The sequence below is a fragment of the Grammomys surdaster genome, unplaced genomic scaffold, assembly GCF_004785775.1.
Source record: "Grammomys surdaster isolate TR1022 unplaced genomic scaffold, NIH_TR_1.0 125940, whole genome shotgun sequence".
NCBI classification, from domain to species: Eukaryota; Metazoa; Chordata; class Mammalia; order Rodentia; family Muridae; genus Grammomys; species Grammomys surdaster.
Window position 1 is genome coordinate 3,570,644 of NW_021620762.1, and position 16,740 is coordinate 3,587,383.

Consider the following 16,740-nt stretch of genomic DNA (forward strand, 5'->3'; position numbering starts at 1 on the left):
TGGGCACGGTCAGCCACCTGCAGACGGCTGACGTGCAATGCTGCCTTTCCAGAAGCCACCAAGGTAGAGGCCATGGGCAGCAGCTGTGCTACAGAATGCATAATTTCATTTCTCAGCCCTTTTGAGACAGGGTCTCTATGTAGACCAGGCTGTTCCTGAACTCACAGAGATCTGCCTACCCCTGCTTTGCAGGTACTTGAATGAAAAGCAATAGCCACCACAGCCACAGAACGCAGAGAAATCTTGGTGTTGAAGGTACCATGCATGCCTGGCCTGGGTCAGTCCAGAGACAGCCTTACCTGCTTTGTATCACATGCCAGTTTAAAGTTGACTAGGACAGACAGATGAGACCCTGGTCCCTCTGTCTTCCATAAGAGAGGAGGATGTGTAGTTATGAGTTTTGGGTGGACAGTCTCAACAGGCTTTGCAGCACCCTTCACACAAGCACAGATCCCTGCCTGCCAGCATCTCCTGCCCAGGAGATGCAGGAAGTACACAGACTGCCACCATGTGCGTGAACACACACACACACACACACACACACACACACACACACACACACACACAGAGCTGGGGATGCTGCTGCTGCAGAGCTAGACTGTCACAAAAATGAAGGAGACACAAGTATCACTGTCAGTCAGTGCATGTTCAAGAGACAATCACAAAAACACTACCACTTTTAGCTATGACAACATAACATGTTTGGCAGCGTCCACAGAAACAGCCTTCCTCGCCCCAAGCCATTACAGAGGGTCCACAAAGTCCTTTCTCTTTGGTCCAGTTCAAGAAGCTGGGGGAGGAAGACGGGGTCAACCAGGTAAGAAAAGGCTGCAGAAGCAGTTACACCACTGTTCAGTACCGCTGTCCATCTAGCACGGCTTAGGATGCTGCAGCCTCAAACCTCCCGGGAGAGGATGGGCTGAGGGCCCGGCTGAGACACCAGTGATGCCACTCACGGGAGGAGGGATAATAACCACCACGCTCCAACCACAGTACAGGACACCTCATCCTCCTGCCTCTGAGGCTCTGATCATAGGATTGTGGGTCCTCTGGCGACTTTATTCTGTACCCAAAACTTCGGTCCAACAGTCATGGACTCCCCTGCCAACGTCAAAGAATGCCTAGGTCGGGAAGAGTGGTCCGAACAGCCGCTACGTCCATCGTGGCATACACAGGCCGAGACCAGGGCACAGCTCAGGACAAGCCTCCTTCCTCTGCTCCGGCTTTTAGCATCTAGACTGTTGCAGGGAGCTAGATCTTCCTCCTTTCCCCCCAGCTCCCCACAAGGCTCCAGCCAGGGACCCATCCCAGATGCAGTTGTGAAGGTCTGTTCTAACACTGGCTAGAAAACAAAAGCAGGTTTCTGAAAAGGGGCCGTGCGGCCAGAGGCGCACTGTCTTCGTCCAGGCAGGTGGGCTCCTCTGGTTTGGACAGACACCACTTCTCGGGAGCAGGCGCAGCTTTGCTTTGCAGTAGCTCGGTTACTGTACAGGTGCAGGATTTCCCTTCACAGCTGCTTGGCCCATTGCTCTCCTGCCTTCAGGGTTCTGAAACTTGAGATTCTCTGTTTACATTCGAGAGCCTCTCTCCTGAAGAATCTGAAAGTCGATGGGGAAAGACAGAGTCAGCTGAGTGAGTACTGAGGGACAAGGCCCACCAGGTTAGTGTGCAGCTCAGGGGTACAGCTGTACTCAACTTGGGCAAGGCCGGGTCTCCAGCACTAGGCAGGCCGCAGGGATTTAAGTCACGGTACAGCTCGTGACAGTGGATGATTTTAAAATATTTTAAAACCCCTGTAGTTGCTTCCTCTGAGCCCCGTGGACAGCAAAAAACCTGTTGTTAGTCCATCTAGCAAGTCGGACCCGGAGCCTCTACCTCACTGGGTACCTGAGTGCAACAGACTCTCTTGCCAAATACAGATGGACCAGAAGGTTCTGTACTGTTAGACCAGAGTTTTTCAAGTTAAAGAAGGTGGTTCACAGTCAGCACACAGTTTCTTCACAAGTGTGTAGTGTGTGTCTATAGGGCATTGTGTGGGAAGAGAAGGGAGAAACGGACTGTCAAGGAGAAAGACAGACACTACCTGAGTCTAGACACAAAAAAGAGCCTTCATCATCCTGACAGGATACAAACCTGCCCTGGTCCAGGCTCAGCTCCCATCAGCTTACTGAGTGCGGTATAAGTGTGCGTGTGGGCGCCCATGCAGGGATGGCAGCCATGGTAGAAACTGTGCCTCCCTGTCACTCTCCACCTCATTGTGTGTTCCTTTGGAGTCGAGGTTTCTTGCTGAAGCCAGAGCTCACCCGTTTGGCTATGCCCACCATCTCCCCAGACTCAACAAATCCTGACTTAAATCAAGTATCTAAGAGAGTACCATGAGAGGAAGCTCGGAGCTGCAGAAGGCGCGGAGGAAACCCTGGCAGCAGCTTGGCAAAGCCAGAGAGAGGCTGGGCACAAAGGAGGCAGAGGACAGCTTGGGGAAGCAGTGTCCTACCTTGGCCTTTTCGCTTGGCTCTATGACAATGCCATTGGTAGAATTATTTAGTTCTCTGGAGACAACGCAGAGGAATTCAGCCTGGTCTTCATTTCCATAGTTATAGGAGGAGCCAATGCCGATTAGCTGACAAAACACAAGGACGGCGACTGTGCAACCATACAGACAGGGCCTACAAACACGCAAGGGCCAAAAACAAACACAAAAACCCCCCCCCCACCCAAAAAAAAAAAAACCCCAAACAAACCCAACCAAAACCACTTCCATGCACCAGAAGCCTCCCCTCCTTTAACTGGATTTTGTAGCTTTATCTTTCAAAGAATAAACATTCTTTGGGGCAACCAAAGTCCAGGGGATTAAATGGATCCCAATCCAGGGAGAGGAATCCAATCACGGAGAAGACAGGTCTGAGTTCCATCCCTGTCCCCTCACCCATGCAGCCGACACCATCCCAAAGGCAACAGGAGTTAACGTGGTGACTGCCTGCGTCCATGGAGGTGAGCCGAGCACGTGAGCACTCCTCAGCTCCACCTGCTCCCACTAGTACTTCCTCTAGACACCAGACTGAACACAGAGACTTGGAAGTGAACCACTCTGTAGCCACCCAAAGCCACAGCCACGGAATTCTAACCCTCCTGGAGAAACAAATCCAACCTCATTAAGCACTCAAAGTCTCAAGCCGGGGCACTCCTGTTGCAAGACTGGGGCGACCCCACACCCCCTTCCTCATCTACACCTTGGAGGCAATAAGAACAGACTTCATTCTCCCTGAGGACATTAGCAAGACCCATTCCAGGATTAGAGCTCGCCTGGACTGCATGAGGCCATAGGTTCAAACCCCAGGACTGTGATAACAATAAAGTAACATTAAAAACTATCTATTGGGCTGGAGCGATGGCTCAGTGGTTAAGAGCACTGACTGCTCTTCCAGAGGTCCTGAGTTCAAATCCCAGCACCCACATGGTGACTCACAACCATCTGTAATGGGATCCGATGCCCTCTTCTGGTGTGTCTGAAGACAGCGACAGTGTACTCACATACATTAAATAAATAAATCTAAAAAAAAAAAATCAAAAAACAAAACTATCACCTTCATAAAGAAAAGTCAGGTATCTATTTTTACTTTCGCTTTTTTTTTTTTTTTTTTACATAAAATTTATAAAAATAACTTCTGCTTAAGATTCTGCACCAGGGGCCGGGTAGTGGTGGCGCACGCCTTTAATCCCAGCACTTGGGAGGCAGAGGCAGGCTGATTTCTGAGTTCGAGGCCAGCCTGGTCTACAGAGTGAGTTCCAGGACAGCCAGGGCTACACAGAGAAACCCTGTCTCGAAAAACCAAAAAAAAAAAAAAAAAAAAGATTCTGCACCAGGAAACCAGCCATGGCTGTAAATGCTGTGCAGCGTTTGGTCACCCACAGCTGAGTGGGAAAGAGGGACCCACAGGATCACGGGATGGGACTGATCTGGAGGGAGAGAGTGGTAAGATCCAGATTCTCAGGGGCTTTATTTGCAAATAACCCCAATTCTAAGCACAAAGCTAAGGGGCAGGAAGGGAAGAGAATGCTGGGAAATGACCCTGGCACACTTGTGTGTCTGACCCCTCCTAGCACAGCTGAGATGCACACACAGAATCATACAGCTCCTGTTGAAGTCGGCCTTCTTTAGGACTAACAGAATGGCGTCCGCAGAACACTTCTGACAGGAAATCTCTGAGGCAAAGAAAAGCAAAAGGAGGTGCTTCGAGTCTTTCATGACTGGCACTGTCAAGCTCAAACTCTGAATGTGAATCCTGAAGGCACGGCCCTCTGCCCAACCCTTCACAGCCCTCATGTCCACTGGGTAAGTAATGCACACCAAGGAGCTCTTCCCTAATTCTGAAGTGAAAGTGGGGTTCACACTGCCTTACCCCCACCCTCACTCCAGAGCTATTGACTGGCTGGTTGTGGCTCCCTGGGATGAGGTGCTGAGGTTGCTTCTCTTTGAGCAACATACCTGTTCGAATTTCCAGCCGTCAGACATGGTGGAGACCATCTGCGTGAGCTCTTCCTCTTGGCACTGCAGGACCCGGTACACGTGCTTCACGGGGCCCTGCAACAACAGGCAGACTAGGACAGCAGCATGGGGACCCCACCATCCCACCGCTCGCAGCTGTCTGGGGGTGGGTTCTCAGACCACCCACTACCTCACTTTCCAATCAGCACCATGGACTCCAGGAAAGCTTGTGAGCTACAAAAACAGAAAGCAAGGCCAAGGACACAAACCAAAGCATGCAATGAACCTGGACCCCAGAGGGACAGCTCGTGTGACAACAGGAAAGTCACTTTTTATGTGTGACTTAGATGCTAAAATGCACAATGTAATTTTGGTGCTCCAGACTCCAATATAAATGGCTACAGAAAGGACCTTTTGGAAATATCTAGTCTTACTTATGTGTATGTATGTGTATGTATGTGTATGTATGTGTATGTATGTGTATGTATGTGTATGCATGTGTATGCATGTGTATGCATGTATATGCATGTGTATGCATGTGTATGCATGTGTATGCATGTGTATGTATGTGTATGCATGTGTATGTATGTGTGTGTATGTGTATGGCATGTGTTTGTGGGTGTCCACAGAAGCCCAATGAAGATGTAGGACCCCCCTGGAGCATTACAGGTGGCTGTGGGCCACTCGACACAGGTCCTCATCCAGCCCAGCAGGCACTCTTACCCACTGAGGCAGCTGCTCAGCCTCTGTCTTCTTTCTGAGACAGAGTCTCACTATGTAGTCCTAGCTGTCCTGGAATTCACTATGTAGAACAGACTGGCCCTTGAACTAAGATTCATCTTTCTCTGCTTCCCAAGCTCTGGGATAACGGCATGGCATGCCCTATCACCTCTGGCAAGTTTCCCCAACATGTCCTGGAATCCACTCTCTATCCCAACCTGGTCTCAAACTCCTGATTCTGCCCTGTCTCCGTTTCCCATGTGCTGGGACTCCGACATGCTGCCTGCAATGGGAACTGCATATTAATATATTATCTAATATATCATCATATCAAGAGGAAAACACACACACTGTACAGATATTCACTTCCCTGCTGATGTTACCAGGAAGCTACCAATGATTAACAGTGCATTCCTGTTACAGAGGTGTGAGACAACAAGAAAGAAACATTTATTTTTCTGTCTGCATTCCTGCCTGGCTTCCCAACCGCCTAGGATTTTCTGAGTAACTGTGGTGGGTGTGGAGCACTCAGAAAGCTAAAGCAGGAGGACCGAGAGCCCAGGCCAGCTGGGGCTGTACAAAGAGGCTGCATGTCAAACACTAAGAAACAGAAACGAGGCTCCGGGCTGGGTGGGGCTCAGCAGTACGGTCACTGTCTTGACTGTGAGGCCCTGGGTTCCATCCCAGACTTACCAAAAGGCAAAACTGTAAACTGAAGAGCAACAACTACTAACACAGCTCGAAGACAGAAGGTGCCCTTCCTCGTGAATACAGAAAAATCCACTCACAGCCCCCTTGGTTCTATCCATGTATTTGCCTATACATTTTGGAAACAATCAGGTTTATATTACAAAATTCAGGGCATCCTAAAAGATCTGTGATATTGGCCAGAGCAAGCAAAGTCCCTAGGATCTAAGCTGCCGTTGGCCCTCTGTTTCCTCTTCCAGAATCAACTCTCTTGTGCTCCAAAAAGAACCAAGACTAACTACCAAATAAATAAACAAACAAATATATATGAACAGAAAAGTATTCAGGAACCTGTCAGACAGCAAAAGAGATAAGAGACCATCGCAAACATGGGCTTAGGCCCCCACACCTCAGGCTCTGCCTCAATGCCTGCCACGTACAACTTCAAAGAGGTAATATCTAGAGATCTACATAGCCAACTGTATCTTAGAAGCATGCAGACAGGGAAGAGGGCACCTTTCAATATTAATATCACCCCATTTCTCGGAATTCTCTTCATGAAAAGGACAGATGGAAGATCAATCAACATAAAAGGTCCTGACATTCCTGGAACAAGAAAGCTTCCAACAGGGCATCAGCGCTCAAGCCTCAGAGCCTGCAGGACTAACTCAGATAACTGCTGCCACCAAACAGAAATGCTAGGATGCTCTCAAGGGATCAACTAATGCTCAAGACTACACAGCACTCAGGCTCCATGATTCGGGTGGCTTCAGATTACACAATTCAGGGTAACATAAAACTTCTCCTAAGCACTCTTTTATTTAAGATTGAGGGAAACTGAGGATAAAGTGAGACTCTATTTACTAAATGTCTACAAGGTAAAGATGCCATGGGTCTGTAAGATGGCCAGCAGCAGAGAGCACGGGGTCCTGCTTCCTGTCTACCGAGCATGAATCTACTGTGGACAGCAACAAGAAGCCTCTAACACGGACAGAGTAAGTCTCCCATCTTTGCAAATGCCTAAGAAGAGTGGCTAAGCAGCACTGATTGCTTTTTCTTTAACGGAAAGACCCACCACTGTGCCGCCAGACAGGTGGCTATGGCCTTTCTTACACAAAGAAGAGAAAGTCTTTTTCCTCTCTTGCTAGACTCCAAAGTTCTTGGGAGCAAAGACCTTCTCCTGTTACAAAGTTCTCCTGTTACAAGCCCTGGGTGGGGTACAAGCTTGAGAACAAACATTGGCCCTGAAGTGGCCTGGGGTCTCCCCACAGCCACTGCTGAAGAGTAACACTCTCCTGAAGGGCTGGGGCTGCTCTGTTTACTCCGTTCCTCAATTCCCACTCTGAACCAGTCTAGCTCTCCAGCCCCAAGGAGAAGGCATCCATCTTTGTCACAGCACAGACAGACAGCTGCCTGGACAGGTTTTGTCCTTAGCAGTTCCAGACACCTTACTTGTGAAGTTCTGTTCTCATTGTCCCGTATCCTTTCCTTAACCAGCCGCACGAGAGATGCGATATTGTAAAACTCTGCTTCTTCCAGCACACCTAGAAGAAGGACCAGGCTGTGGTCAGAGGTGTGTGAGCCCATCGGGAAACAGCAAGGCAAGGCTTGTCTTCCAAGAACTGCATTTTCCAAACACAAATCTCATCCCTCCGTCAGCCTAGGAAACCTAAGAACACTGACTCTGTTCTACAGGGCTTGCCCACAATGTTCACACAAAAGTGAACCAAACGCAGGGTGTTCCCTCTCCCGTCTCGCCCCTCCGGCTTCCTCCTCGCACCTGCTCATTAGCTGTCCATATGTCACCTGGTTCCTGGAACCTGCCACCCTGGACAATTCCCAACCCTGCAGTATTTACTTGTTTTCCCTAAAAAGGGCAGGTTGACAGATAGGTATATGTATATAAACTTAAGAATTCAATAGGATAATTATTTCGGTCAGGGCTGGGCAGTGGCAGAAATCTTGCCTAGCAAGGTTTGATCCTCAGCTACTAACAAAGGCGTGTGTGGTGGGGGAGCGATCAGTGACTCCTCTCATGGTAAACAAAATTAAAGATTTTAGATGGAATCATTATGGGATGTCTGCTCCTGTGCTAGGAAAAAAAAAAGCTCCAATGAACACTGTTAGGATTGAGAAACTGGAAGGGAATGCAGATAAACAGTATCAAATTTCCTGAGCTGTTAGGAGGATTATGCCAAGGTCCTGTTGTTTAAGGAATGAAAATTTGCAATCTAACCTCAAACAGTTCAGAAATAAAACCTCTGAGGAGCCTGAGGGAGGAGAGATAGGGGTAGAGAAGCCTAGAAGGAGACAAAGTCAGTGATTAAAAAAGATTTTTCTAAAAAAAAATGTCCGAAACTGGTGAGTCTTGGTAAAGGGAATCTTGTATTATTTATGCCTTTTTCTCTATGCCCAAAATTATTTTTGTTGATTGCTTATTTTTGTCAGGTGTGGTAGTTTTATGCCTTTAATCCCAGCAGCAGATGAATCTGTGAGTTCAAGGTGAGCCAGGACCACACCATGAGACTCTATCTCAGAAAAACAAATAAAACCATATTTATCTATTTGCATTCGTGGGTGAAAGGGACATGAACCTGGAGGTCAGAGAACAATCTGCTGCAATTGACCCTTTCCCTCTTCCACATACACGCCGGGACTGAACTCAGGTCAGCAGGCGTGGCAACAAGAGCTCTTACCTGTTGAGTCACCTCGCTGGTTCAACAAAGTTTATTGGTTTTTTTGTTTTTATTAAAGACATAAAAAGATTGTAAGAGGCTACCAGTTAGGATAATGAGTGTGTGGGATTTATTATGCCTTCTCCTATTATTCATGTATGCATCTGAAATGATTTTTTTTCCCACACAAGGTTTCTCTGTGTAGCCCTGGCTGTCCTGGAACGAACTCTGTAGAACAGGCTGGCCTTGAACTCAAGAGATCCACCTGCCTCATGCCTCCTGAGTGCTGGGATTAAAGGCGTGCGCCACCACTGCACTGGGAGATTTGTTTTAAAAGGTCATTTATAGCAGACTGTCTTCAGAGAAAGTAAGCAAGAAAAGGAGTGTGAGACAGAGAAGGGCAAGAATGCACAGCTCCTCTCTGACTAAATGCAGCCGTTTCCAAGCCACTCCATTACTGAGGAGCCATTACAGACTTCTCTATCCAGAGGACAGGGTTCTAGATCAGGAGGCCTGGATTTAGGAAAGGACCCAAAATTTCCACTAGATGCCTCCAGAGACCAGGCAGGCCTTATACATAGAGGCCTAGATCCACTTACGCTCCAAATGCCCTACAAAGAGGGATGACAAGGGAGCCAGCGACAGGCCTGCCGGTGAGCTGGAGAGTGAATCGGGTCAGCTGCACGACTTTACAGAGAAGCATGAGACCAGAGGCTTAAGAAACGAGGTCAGGCATTTATTAATATTATTTTAGCAAGTCCAAAGGAAAATGGAAAAATGAAAATACCCGACTGACAGAGATATGGTGCTTCAGGCTACAGGCACTCACCACCAGCAAATAAACACATGCGACATGTAATGACGGTCCTGCAGGTTTAAAAGCCTAAAGCAAAATCTGCAAGCGGAGCACCCAGGCTTCGCACTACAGCTGACACAACCCGTGCAGCTTCCTCCCGGGCTCTCCGACAAGCTCGGGAGCTCGAGGCTACCTGCATACCTGTTTACTTTCACTAACTCTTATACTGGGCAAGCCCAGTGAGGCTCCCAAACAAAACCTCAAGTCTTTGAAGTAACTTTAACCAACTGCAAGTTTGAAAGCAGCCAGGTGCCCTTACCTTCCTCTGCCAGCTCCTTGGTAAGGATGAGTTTCCCATGGCGGAGGTAGTTTAGGATAGGACCAAAGTAGGTAGGGTCTCTGTCAATCAGATAAGCTCCAGTCTCGTCCTGTCAACCGAGCACAGCCAAGCACTGTGAACCTTTCCACAACATTTTCTTCTTCTTCTTCTTTTTTAGATAGTTTTATTTATGAATACTTCAGCCACACCAGAAGAGGGCACCAGAGCCCCTTGTGGTTGCTGGGATTTGAACTCAGGACCTCTGGAAGAGCAGTCAGTCAGTGCTCTCAACCTGAGCCATCTCTCCAGCCCCTCAGCAACTTTTTCTAAATAGCATTTCCCTAATGTGCCAGGGCACTCAGGCAACAGTCTGTCAGCTAAAAACCATCTATTTATTTATTTATTTATACATACTGAGCCAGTTTTGCTACAGTCTGCTTATTTTAAACTACTGGCCAGGCCAGAGGCCTTAAGATCATTTCAGGCCAGATGTCTTAGACACACAGTTATGCCCACTGCGAGGCCTTTATTTACTGGGTAGACCCACAATCTTTTAACATTCTTCTGTAGGATACCAGCTACAGGGGATGAAGGAAATTCCATAGCTGTGTTAAGCATTCTGACTCCTTCACTGCCCATGGACTACATTCCTAATACTGAGAAAACCTCCATTCTATTGGCAGCTCTCCTGAGCCCAAGGCCAACATCAGTGGGAGTCCGCAGTGCCAGCTGCGATCTCACACACCCTAACTCCGTGCCTAGAGGAAGCGTGGTACTGCCAGGACTTGGCTCACGACAACTTTAATCCTATTCATCTTTACAGTAAAAGAAACAAGAAACTGGCTTGTGTGGCCATAAGGAAGATTTAGGGTATATAAAAATAATTCCCTATAAACAGGAGTTCTGCAATCTCTTTAGTTAGGAAGGGTAAGGTTCCCGTCAATTTGGTATCAGAAATGAAACTGATTAAGTGTTTATGCAAGCCGGCTAACCACAGGAGTGCTTTATGGAAAGTGTGTAAGCTACTGCCAATGATGCATTTGAGAGTCAAAGGTGAACCTGCAAAAGTTACAGTTCAAACTGGAAATGAATGACATGTCTTGCTCAACCATGTGTTTGACCCTACACATTCTCTGGGCCCTAACCGATCAGCCTATCTTTCCAGTGAATGCATTTACTTCCAAAAATGTAGCGAAACGATGACTGTTACCGCACACAAGGTCTGGGGTCAGGATTTTATCACTACCACAGGATGTATCACCACCGCAAGCACTTCCTCCAGCCTTCAGTAGTGGATGCTATCATTAAACCCCAAGTTTAATACCACTTTGCACGGGGATGGTACAGGAACTGAGTCCTCCGAAAGTAAGTGACAAAGATGTGGTCATTCACCCTGACCCAGTTCTAAATGCATCTGGCACCAGCAGCCGGGGACCGTACGGGAGCCAAAGAAAAAACTCATGCAGATCTGAGAAGGGGGTTGGGGGGAGGATCCTCAGGAGGGGCAGAGAATGAGAGGAGTACGAAGGGGGCTCCCGTGGGTGCAGGTAGACAACTCCAGGAAGGAGCACCTGAGAAAAAGGGCGGGGTGCGAAGGGAAGCCGGAGTGTGCCTGATGGGGGAGAACGGGGATGGGAGATCATTTCTGAAGTGGCCGGTGCTAACTTAGGGGGAGGAAGTGGACTGAAGTCCGGGTTTGCAGGACTCACTGGAGGGAAACGTATCCCAGAGATCGGAACACCAGCCTAGAATGGGTCCCAACGCCCGGGGGCGCGCCCGAGGGCGGGGCGCACCTTGTCCGAGTCCAGCTCCGGGTCCTCCTGGCAGCACAGGCGGCAGAGGAAGGACTTGGGCTCCCGGCCTAGGGTCTGTCTGGTGGTCACGAAGTAGGTACCGCCCACGTTGAGCCGGACCCAGCGGGCCGCCCCGCCGCCCCCCGTCCGCTCTGGAGGTCCGGGCCCGGGCTCCGGGGGCTGCGCGACGGCGACGGGCTGGCGGCCGTGTCCGCGGGGTGTGGGGCAGGCAGGACGAGGACTGGGGGGTCCGCGGCCCGAACTGCCCCCATCGCCCACCACACTCCCGCCACCCCCTCCCAGCCCCGCCATCGCCGGGTCCAGCTGCAGTTCCGCCATCTTGGGCCGCCGCTGCCCGCGCGCCGCCGGGCCGGCCCATTCCTCGGCAGGGAGAGCCGGGCCAGCCCATCGGCGGGGGTGGGGCAGGGGAAAGGGACGGGAGCGCCCCCAACTAGCGGAGACCCCGACGGCGCAGGCGCTGCGCCCGCCTTTCAGGGCGGGACTTCCTGAGCTGAACTCCATGCTCATTGGTCAATATGTGAAATAAGACCCACCTATTGTGCTTTCGGATTGGCCAAAGAGAGAACTTCCGTTAACGGACTTCCGTTCCTTGCTGCGGGAGACAGCGCTCCGCCGGGGGTCGGTGAAGGTGAGTGGAGTTAGAGGTATTGGGTCGGGTCCCCACGGACTTTTTTGTATTGTATTCTAGACCTCGCTTCGACACTTGTTCCAGCTGCGCGGAGGACGTCGGGCCTTCGAGCTGCCCCTCTGGCAGAGCGCCCGAGGTCACTGCTTTGCCCTGCTCGCCTCCCCACGGAGCGAGCCGGGGACCTGGCAATGACTTGGCCAATCACCATTGATTTAGATGTTGCCACAGACTATTGTTTCATGCTGTGTGGCGATCTCAGAAGTGGAGTTTAGGGGTTGAGGAAACATCACATAGCCATGGTGGTAGCTTTCAGAGAGGACAAGACACCCAGCAGGCTTCAACGCTACGTCCTTCCCTTCTAACGGAGGACTCTTGGATTCCTCGTGAGGTTTACGGATTGAGCGAATAACTCTTGGTCATCATTCCCTGTGCTCGTGACTTGTTTCCATAAGAGCTGGATGGCTAATTTGTCTGAGAAAACACCAGCGATAGAGATTAACCAGATAACCAAAAGTCTGTCTCTTACATCCTCCCATGCTTAAAGGCCACTTCATCCTCTGGCATGCTTAGTTTGAGAGCCCCTGAAGTGTCTGTAAAGCCAGGGCAAATTGATGCCTTCAGTTTCACTTGGAATTTTTAACAGCTCTTTCCCTCACTTTGCAGATGTGGAAATTTTGTCTGTGCTTTTTGAAGACTTTCCAGATTTGCTGTATCAAAACTTGAGTATGGTGGAGAGTCAGTGGCCAAAACACATTTATTTAACTTTTGAGCAGCTTATGACTTCCTTTAAGCAATGTTTGTAAGGACAGATGTAGAGTCAAAAGTAGAAGTAGGTTGGGATAGAGGAAGGGCAGCCTAGTAGGAGAAAACATTTATATCTGTTACACAGTTTTATCAGTTGTTGTATTGAGGCAGGTTCTCAGATGTCTCACGAGGCCTTGAACTTTAGATTCCCTACCTCTACCTCAGTGTTTCTGGTGCTGGAGAGGGGACCCAGGGCCTTGTCCATGCCTGGCAAGCATTCTAACAACCAGCTACATCCCCAGCCCCCCTTTCCAGTTTAAATCCTAATTCTTTTATCTGTTGCTTATACCCATCAAATGCTCATGCTGGTCTGTCTCTTAACGACTCGGATTTCTCTGGAATGGTCTCCTTCAGAGGTTCTCTCCAGAGGCACTGTTTAATCTGACCGGTTTTGTTTTCTAGTATCCCAAGATGGCTGGGCGTAAACTTGCTCTAAAAACCATTGATTGGGTATCTTTTGTGGAGATCATGCCCTCAAACCAGAGAGCAATTGGAAATGCCCTAAAGACCTGTAATGAGACCCTCCACACCAGGTCAGTATGTTGTGAGAAAGAGACCTCCATCCTTGTCACTGAACCTAGAAGCAGTGTTGTGACATTTATCACATCTGCCTAGTGTTTTTTGAGTTCACCCTTGCTGCTGTGTGTGCTGTATCAAAAGAAAACTTGAGGGGTTGGCTCTCTGCCTTCAACTATGTGAGTCCTGGGTATTTAACACAGGTCCTCAGGTTTAGCAGCAAGCACCTTTACCCGCTTAGCCATCTTGCCAGCCCTAGCTAGGCATTTCTAATAATCTGACAAGAGTAAAGAAACGGATGTGTTTTGCAAATGAAAGCATGGTTAGCATTTTTTGTGGTGGGCCTTCAGAGAAGAGCGTGCTTGACACTCCAGTGTGTAAGGAATGAGGAGATTGCTGTGTGAGTAGTGTCTGTTGCTCATTCCAGCCCAGGAAAAAAAGTCCTGACTTGCTTTTCCATATGAGCAGGTTGGCTAGTCTGTCTGAGAAACCACCAGCGATTGACTGGGCTTACTACAGGGCCAACGTGGCCAAGGCTGGCTTGGTGGATGATTTTGAAAGGAAGGTGAGTCTTCAGATAGCTAAGTAAAGCTCTGTTTTCTAAGTGGCTGCTAGGTGGGGGGCAGTGGGTTTGGTCAAAGGTCCTGGAGTGGATTTAGTGAGCGCCTGTAGAGAATCAGGTTTAGTCACTCAGCAGTACAGGTAGCCTTGCTCCCAGGAGCTGTAGGACTGGCAGGGCTAGCTCTCCTCTGGAGTTTGCTTTTAGTCTCTTACCTGCCTCCTTTTTTATAAACTTAACAGTTCCCTTCTTTCATGCTCCTGGCCCTTCTCCAACCTCTTCTATTAAAAAGATGAATTTCATGTCTATGGATGTTCTTCCTGCATGTGTATCTGTGCACCACGACCATGGATGGTACCAGAAGAGGCTTGATGAGGGGACCAGATGCCCCAGAGTTAAAGAGTTACAGGGTGTTGTGAGCTGCTTTATAGGTGCTGGGAATTGAACCTGGGTCCCCTGGAAGAGTAGCCAGTGCATGAAACTGCTGAGCCATCTCTCCAGCCCCATCAGTGACCTGTGTTCTTTTGATACCTGCACATTAAGTACAATAATATATAATGTCTCAGTATCCATAGTTCATTTGCTTGTTATTTGAAGATGCTTCTAGAAGACCTGCTCTGTGTGGCTTAGCATACAACGCCAGGGGTGTAGTGCTAAGTAGTTAAGTAGTTTTCTTATCGATAGTTTCTACCTCATAATACAAATATGATTCCTGCCAGTCAGCTCAGAATTTCTGAGACCCAAGATGCTAAGGGGCTATTATCAAGCCCTTTTGAGATGGGGAAACTAAGGGACGCTTGTTGTGATCAGGAGATGTGGGAGGGTCCTGGGGTGATTAATGGTGGGCTGAGGAGGCCTTCCCACCTCGACACCAGAGATCACAGGAGGTTTCTGTGTGGCCTGTAGGAAGCTGAAAGCCCCTGCTTTCAGGCTTTTAGGCTCTTGGGCTACAAGAGCACCGTCTCTGTCCTTGTTTATAGTATACTGCCCTGAAGATCCCCGTGCCTGAGGATAAATACACAGCCCTGGTGGACCAGGAGGAGAAGGAGGACGTAAGTAGTGACGGCCATTTTTGTGGTTGTTTAGTTTAGGTTTTTTTCCCCTTCAAAATTTGCTTAGTTTTTGTTTTATTGTAAGGTCTCACTGTGTAACCTTGGTTGACCTCAGCCTCCCGGTGCTCCTCCGGCTTCAACCTCCTGATTGTGGGGATTATAGGCCAGCGCTGCTGTGGTCAGATCCCCACGTTTCCTTAATTCTGAGTAGCAAGGGTAGATAGTGAATTAAACTGAAGATGAGAGTATGAGGACCAAGAGGACTGGAATGCTAATAAATGCAGCCACATACATGAACCTAAAAATAATACTGAATAAGAGAAGCCAGCAAGCCCAGGCCTGGCGGTGTGCACTTTAGTGTCCTATCTCTGAGTTAGAGGGCAGCCAGAGCTACACAGTGAGGCCCTGTCCTTATAAATCTCTAGGAAATTCAGTTAATTTTTAGTGATAGAGGCCTGAGAGGCTTCTTGGGGAGAGGTGAGGGTGACCTGATAAATATGTCACAGTTTTTGACTGTGGTGACCGTGTGGCCAGTGAATACATGTTTTAATGGAAGCTCTGTAAATTTGTGTGACTCAGTGTCGCCTTACACCCAACAGGCCTGTTAAGAACAGGATGTCAATTTTAGAAGATAACCATTCACTACTCAAATACCTATTTGTCTAAAAATACCTCATGCCAAATTGGAACCTGGCGGGGGGTTGAGGGCCGGAGGGTGGGGGCACATGACTTACCTCAACTATTCAGTGATCTATCCTAAGCTGGTTTCCTGCCTGACTGCTTTGTGGATGTTGAAAGGTGTCGCTTGTCCTAACAAAAGCACTCAGGACTGGGCCAGCCATGCAGGAAAGAAGCAGACCTGAGCACACACCCCACAGCCCCCCTCCGGTGCTCAGGGGTCAGGACACAGTGTGGTTTCAGGACAGTTTCTTCATTCTCTTAAAGGTGAAGAGCTGTGCTGAGTTCATGTCTGGATCCCAGGTCAGGATTCAGGAGTATGAGAAGCAGGTGAGGATGAGCCCTCTTTCTGTGACTTGTTGTCTCTGTCGCCACATGGCAGTGACCTTCCTTGGATTCTTGTTTCAGTGGGCTCAGTGGCCTTGCCCATTCCCTATAGCTAACATGTTTCTGCACTTTGTAGCTGGAGAAACTGAAGAACATAATTCCCTTTGACCAGATGACCATTGATGACTTGAATGAGATCTTCCCAGAAACCAAGCTAGACAAGAAGAAGTACCCGTACTGGCCCCATCAGCCCATCGAGAACCTATGAAGCAGCCCAGGAGGCAGCCCCAGCTGACATGAAATAAAATATTTACATAGTGCTGGCTATTGTCTCTAAGTAGATAAACACTTCTGAGGTGGCCCCACCAGAAGTATTATGTGAACCTTCCTCTAAGGGGCTGACAATAGGAGCCCATTTACTGAGACTTCAGGGTGCTGGAGCTTGAACAGCAGAGGCTGTGACCATACTATGGGGAGGATATTGTCCTCTGCTCTCTATGTGTGTCCTGGCTCCTACATCATACACACAAACAGAAACAGTTACAGTGCTGGAGAGAGACCCCTAACTCACCTATCACCTGTGACCAGTACACAATGCTGAGTCTTGGGAATCTCCTGTTGTCACAAGCATCAGGATTGTAATGAGAATGACATGGCCTGGGAAGCTTCTAAGTATCTA

The 16,740-nt window shown here is 48.9% G+C and overlaps 2 protein-coding genes across 2 annotated transcripts; one reads left to right on the plus strand and one right to left on the minus strand.

Annotated features, from left to right (window-relative positions):
• Positions 1–627: 627 nt before the first annotated feature.
• On the minus strand, positions 628–11,851 carry Kctd2 (potassium channel tetramerization domain containing 2). The gene is made up of 6 exons (XM_028752814.1): positions 11,477–11,851; positions 9,684–9,792; positions 7,346–7,437; positions 4,487–4,582; positions 2,495–2,620; positions 628–1,598 (listed from the first exon to the last, which is right to left on the minus strand). The coding sequence occupies exons 1-6, from the start codon at positions 11,813–11,815 to the stop codon at positions 1,569–1,571; spliced, it is 792 nt and encodes a 263-aa protein (XP_028608647.1). The 5' UTR covers positions 11,816–11,851; the 3' UTR covers positions 628–1,568.
• A 203-nt stretch (positions 11,852–12,054) lies between these two features.
• Positions 12,055–16,384, plus strand: Atp5pd (ATP synthase peripheral stalk subunit d). The gene is made up of 6 exons (XM_028752890.1): positions 12,055–12,125; positions 13,332–13,462; positions 13,914–14,010; positions 14,985–15,056; positions 16,002–16,064; positions 16,198–16,384. Exons 2-6 carry the CDS (start codon positions 13,341–13,343, stop codon positions 16,327–16,329), a joined length of 486 nt encoding a protein of 161 aa, XP_028608723.1. The 5' UTR covers positions 12,055–12,125; positions 13,332–13,340; the 3' UTR covers positions 16,330–16,384.
• The last annotated feature ends 356 nt before the right edge of the window (positions 16,385–16,740 follow it).

Bases quoted from the DNA above. Each gene is read 5' to 3' on its own strand.
- Kctd2 (XM_028752814.1), bottom strand. From the start codon at position 11,815: ATGGCGGAACTGCAGCTGGACCCGGCGATGGCGGGGCTGGGAGGGGGT. The intron at 4,583-7,345 runs GTAAGGTGTCTG...CTGTTGTTGCAG, and splicing joins ATGAGAACAGAACTTCACAA to GGCCCCGTGAAGCACGTGTA. The intron at 2,621-4,486 runs GTATGTTGCTCA...GTGTTTTGTCAG, and splicing joins ACGGCTGGAAATTCGAACAG to CTAATCGGCATTGGCTCCTC.
- Atp5pd (XM_028752890.1), top strand. From the start codon at position 13,341: ATGGCTGGGCGTAAACTTGCTCTAAAAACCATTGATTGGGTATCTTTT. The intron at 14,011-14,984 runs GTGAGTCTTCAG...CCTTGTTTATAG, and splicing joins TGGATGATTTTGAAAGGAAG to TATACTGCCCTGAAGATCCC. The intron at 16,065-16,197 runs GTGAGGATGAGC...TGCACTTTGTAG, and splicing joins TTCAGGAGTATGAGAAGCAG to CTGGAGAAACTGAAGAACAT.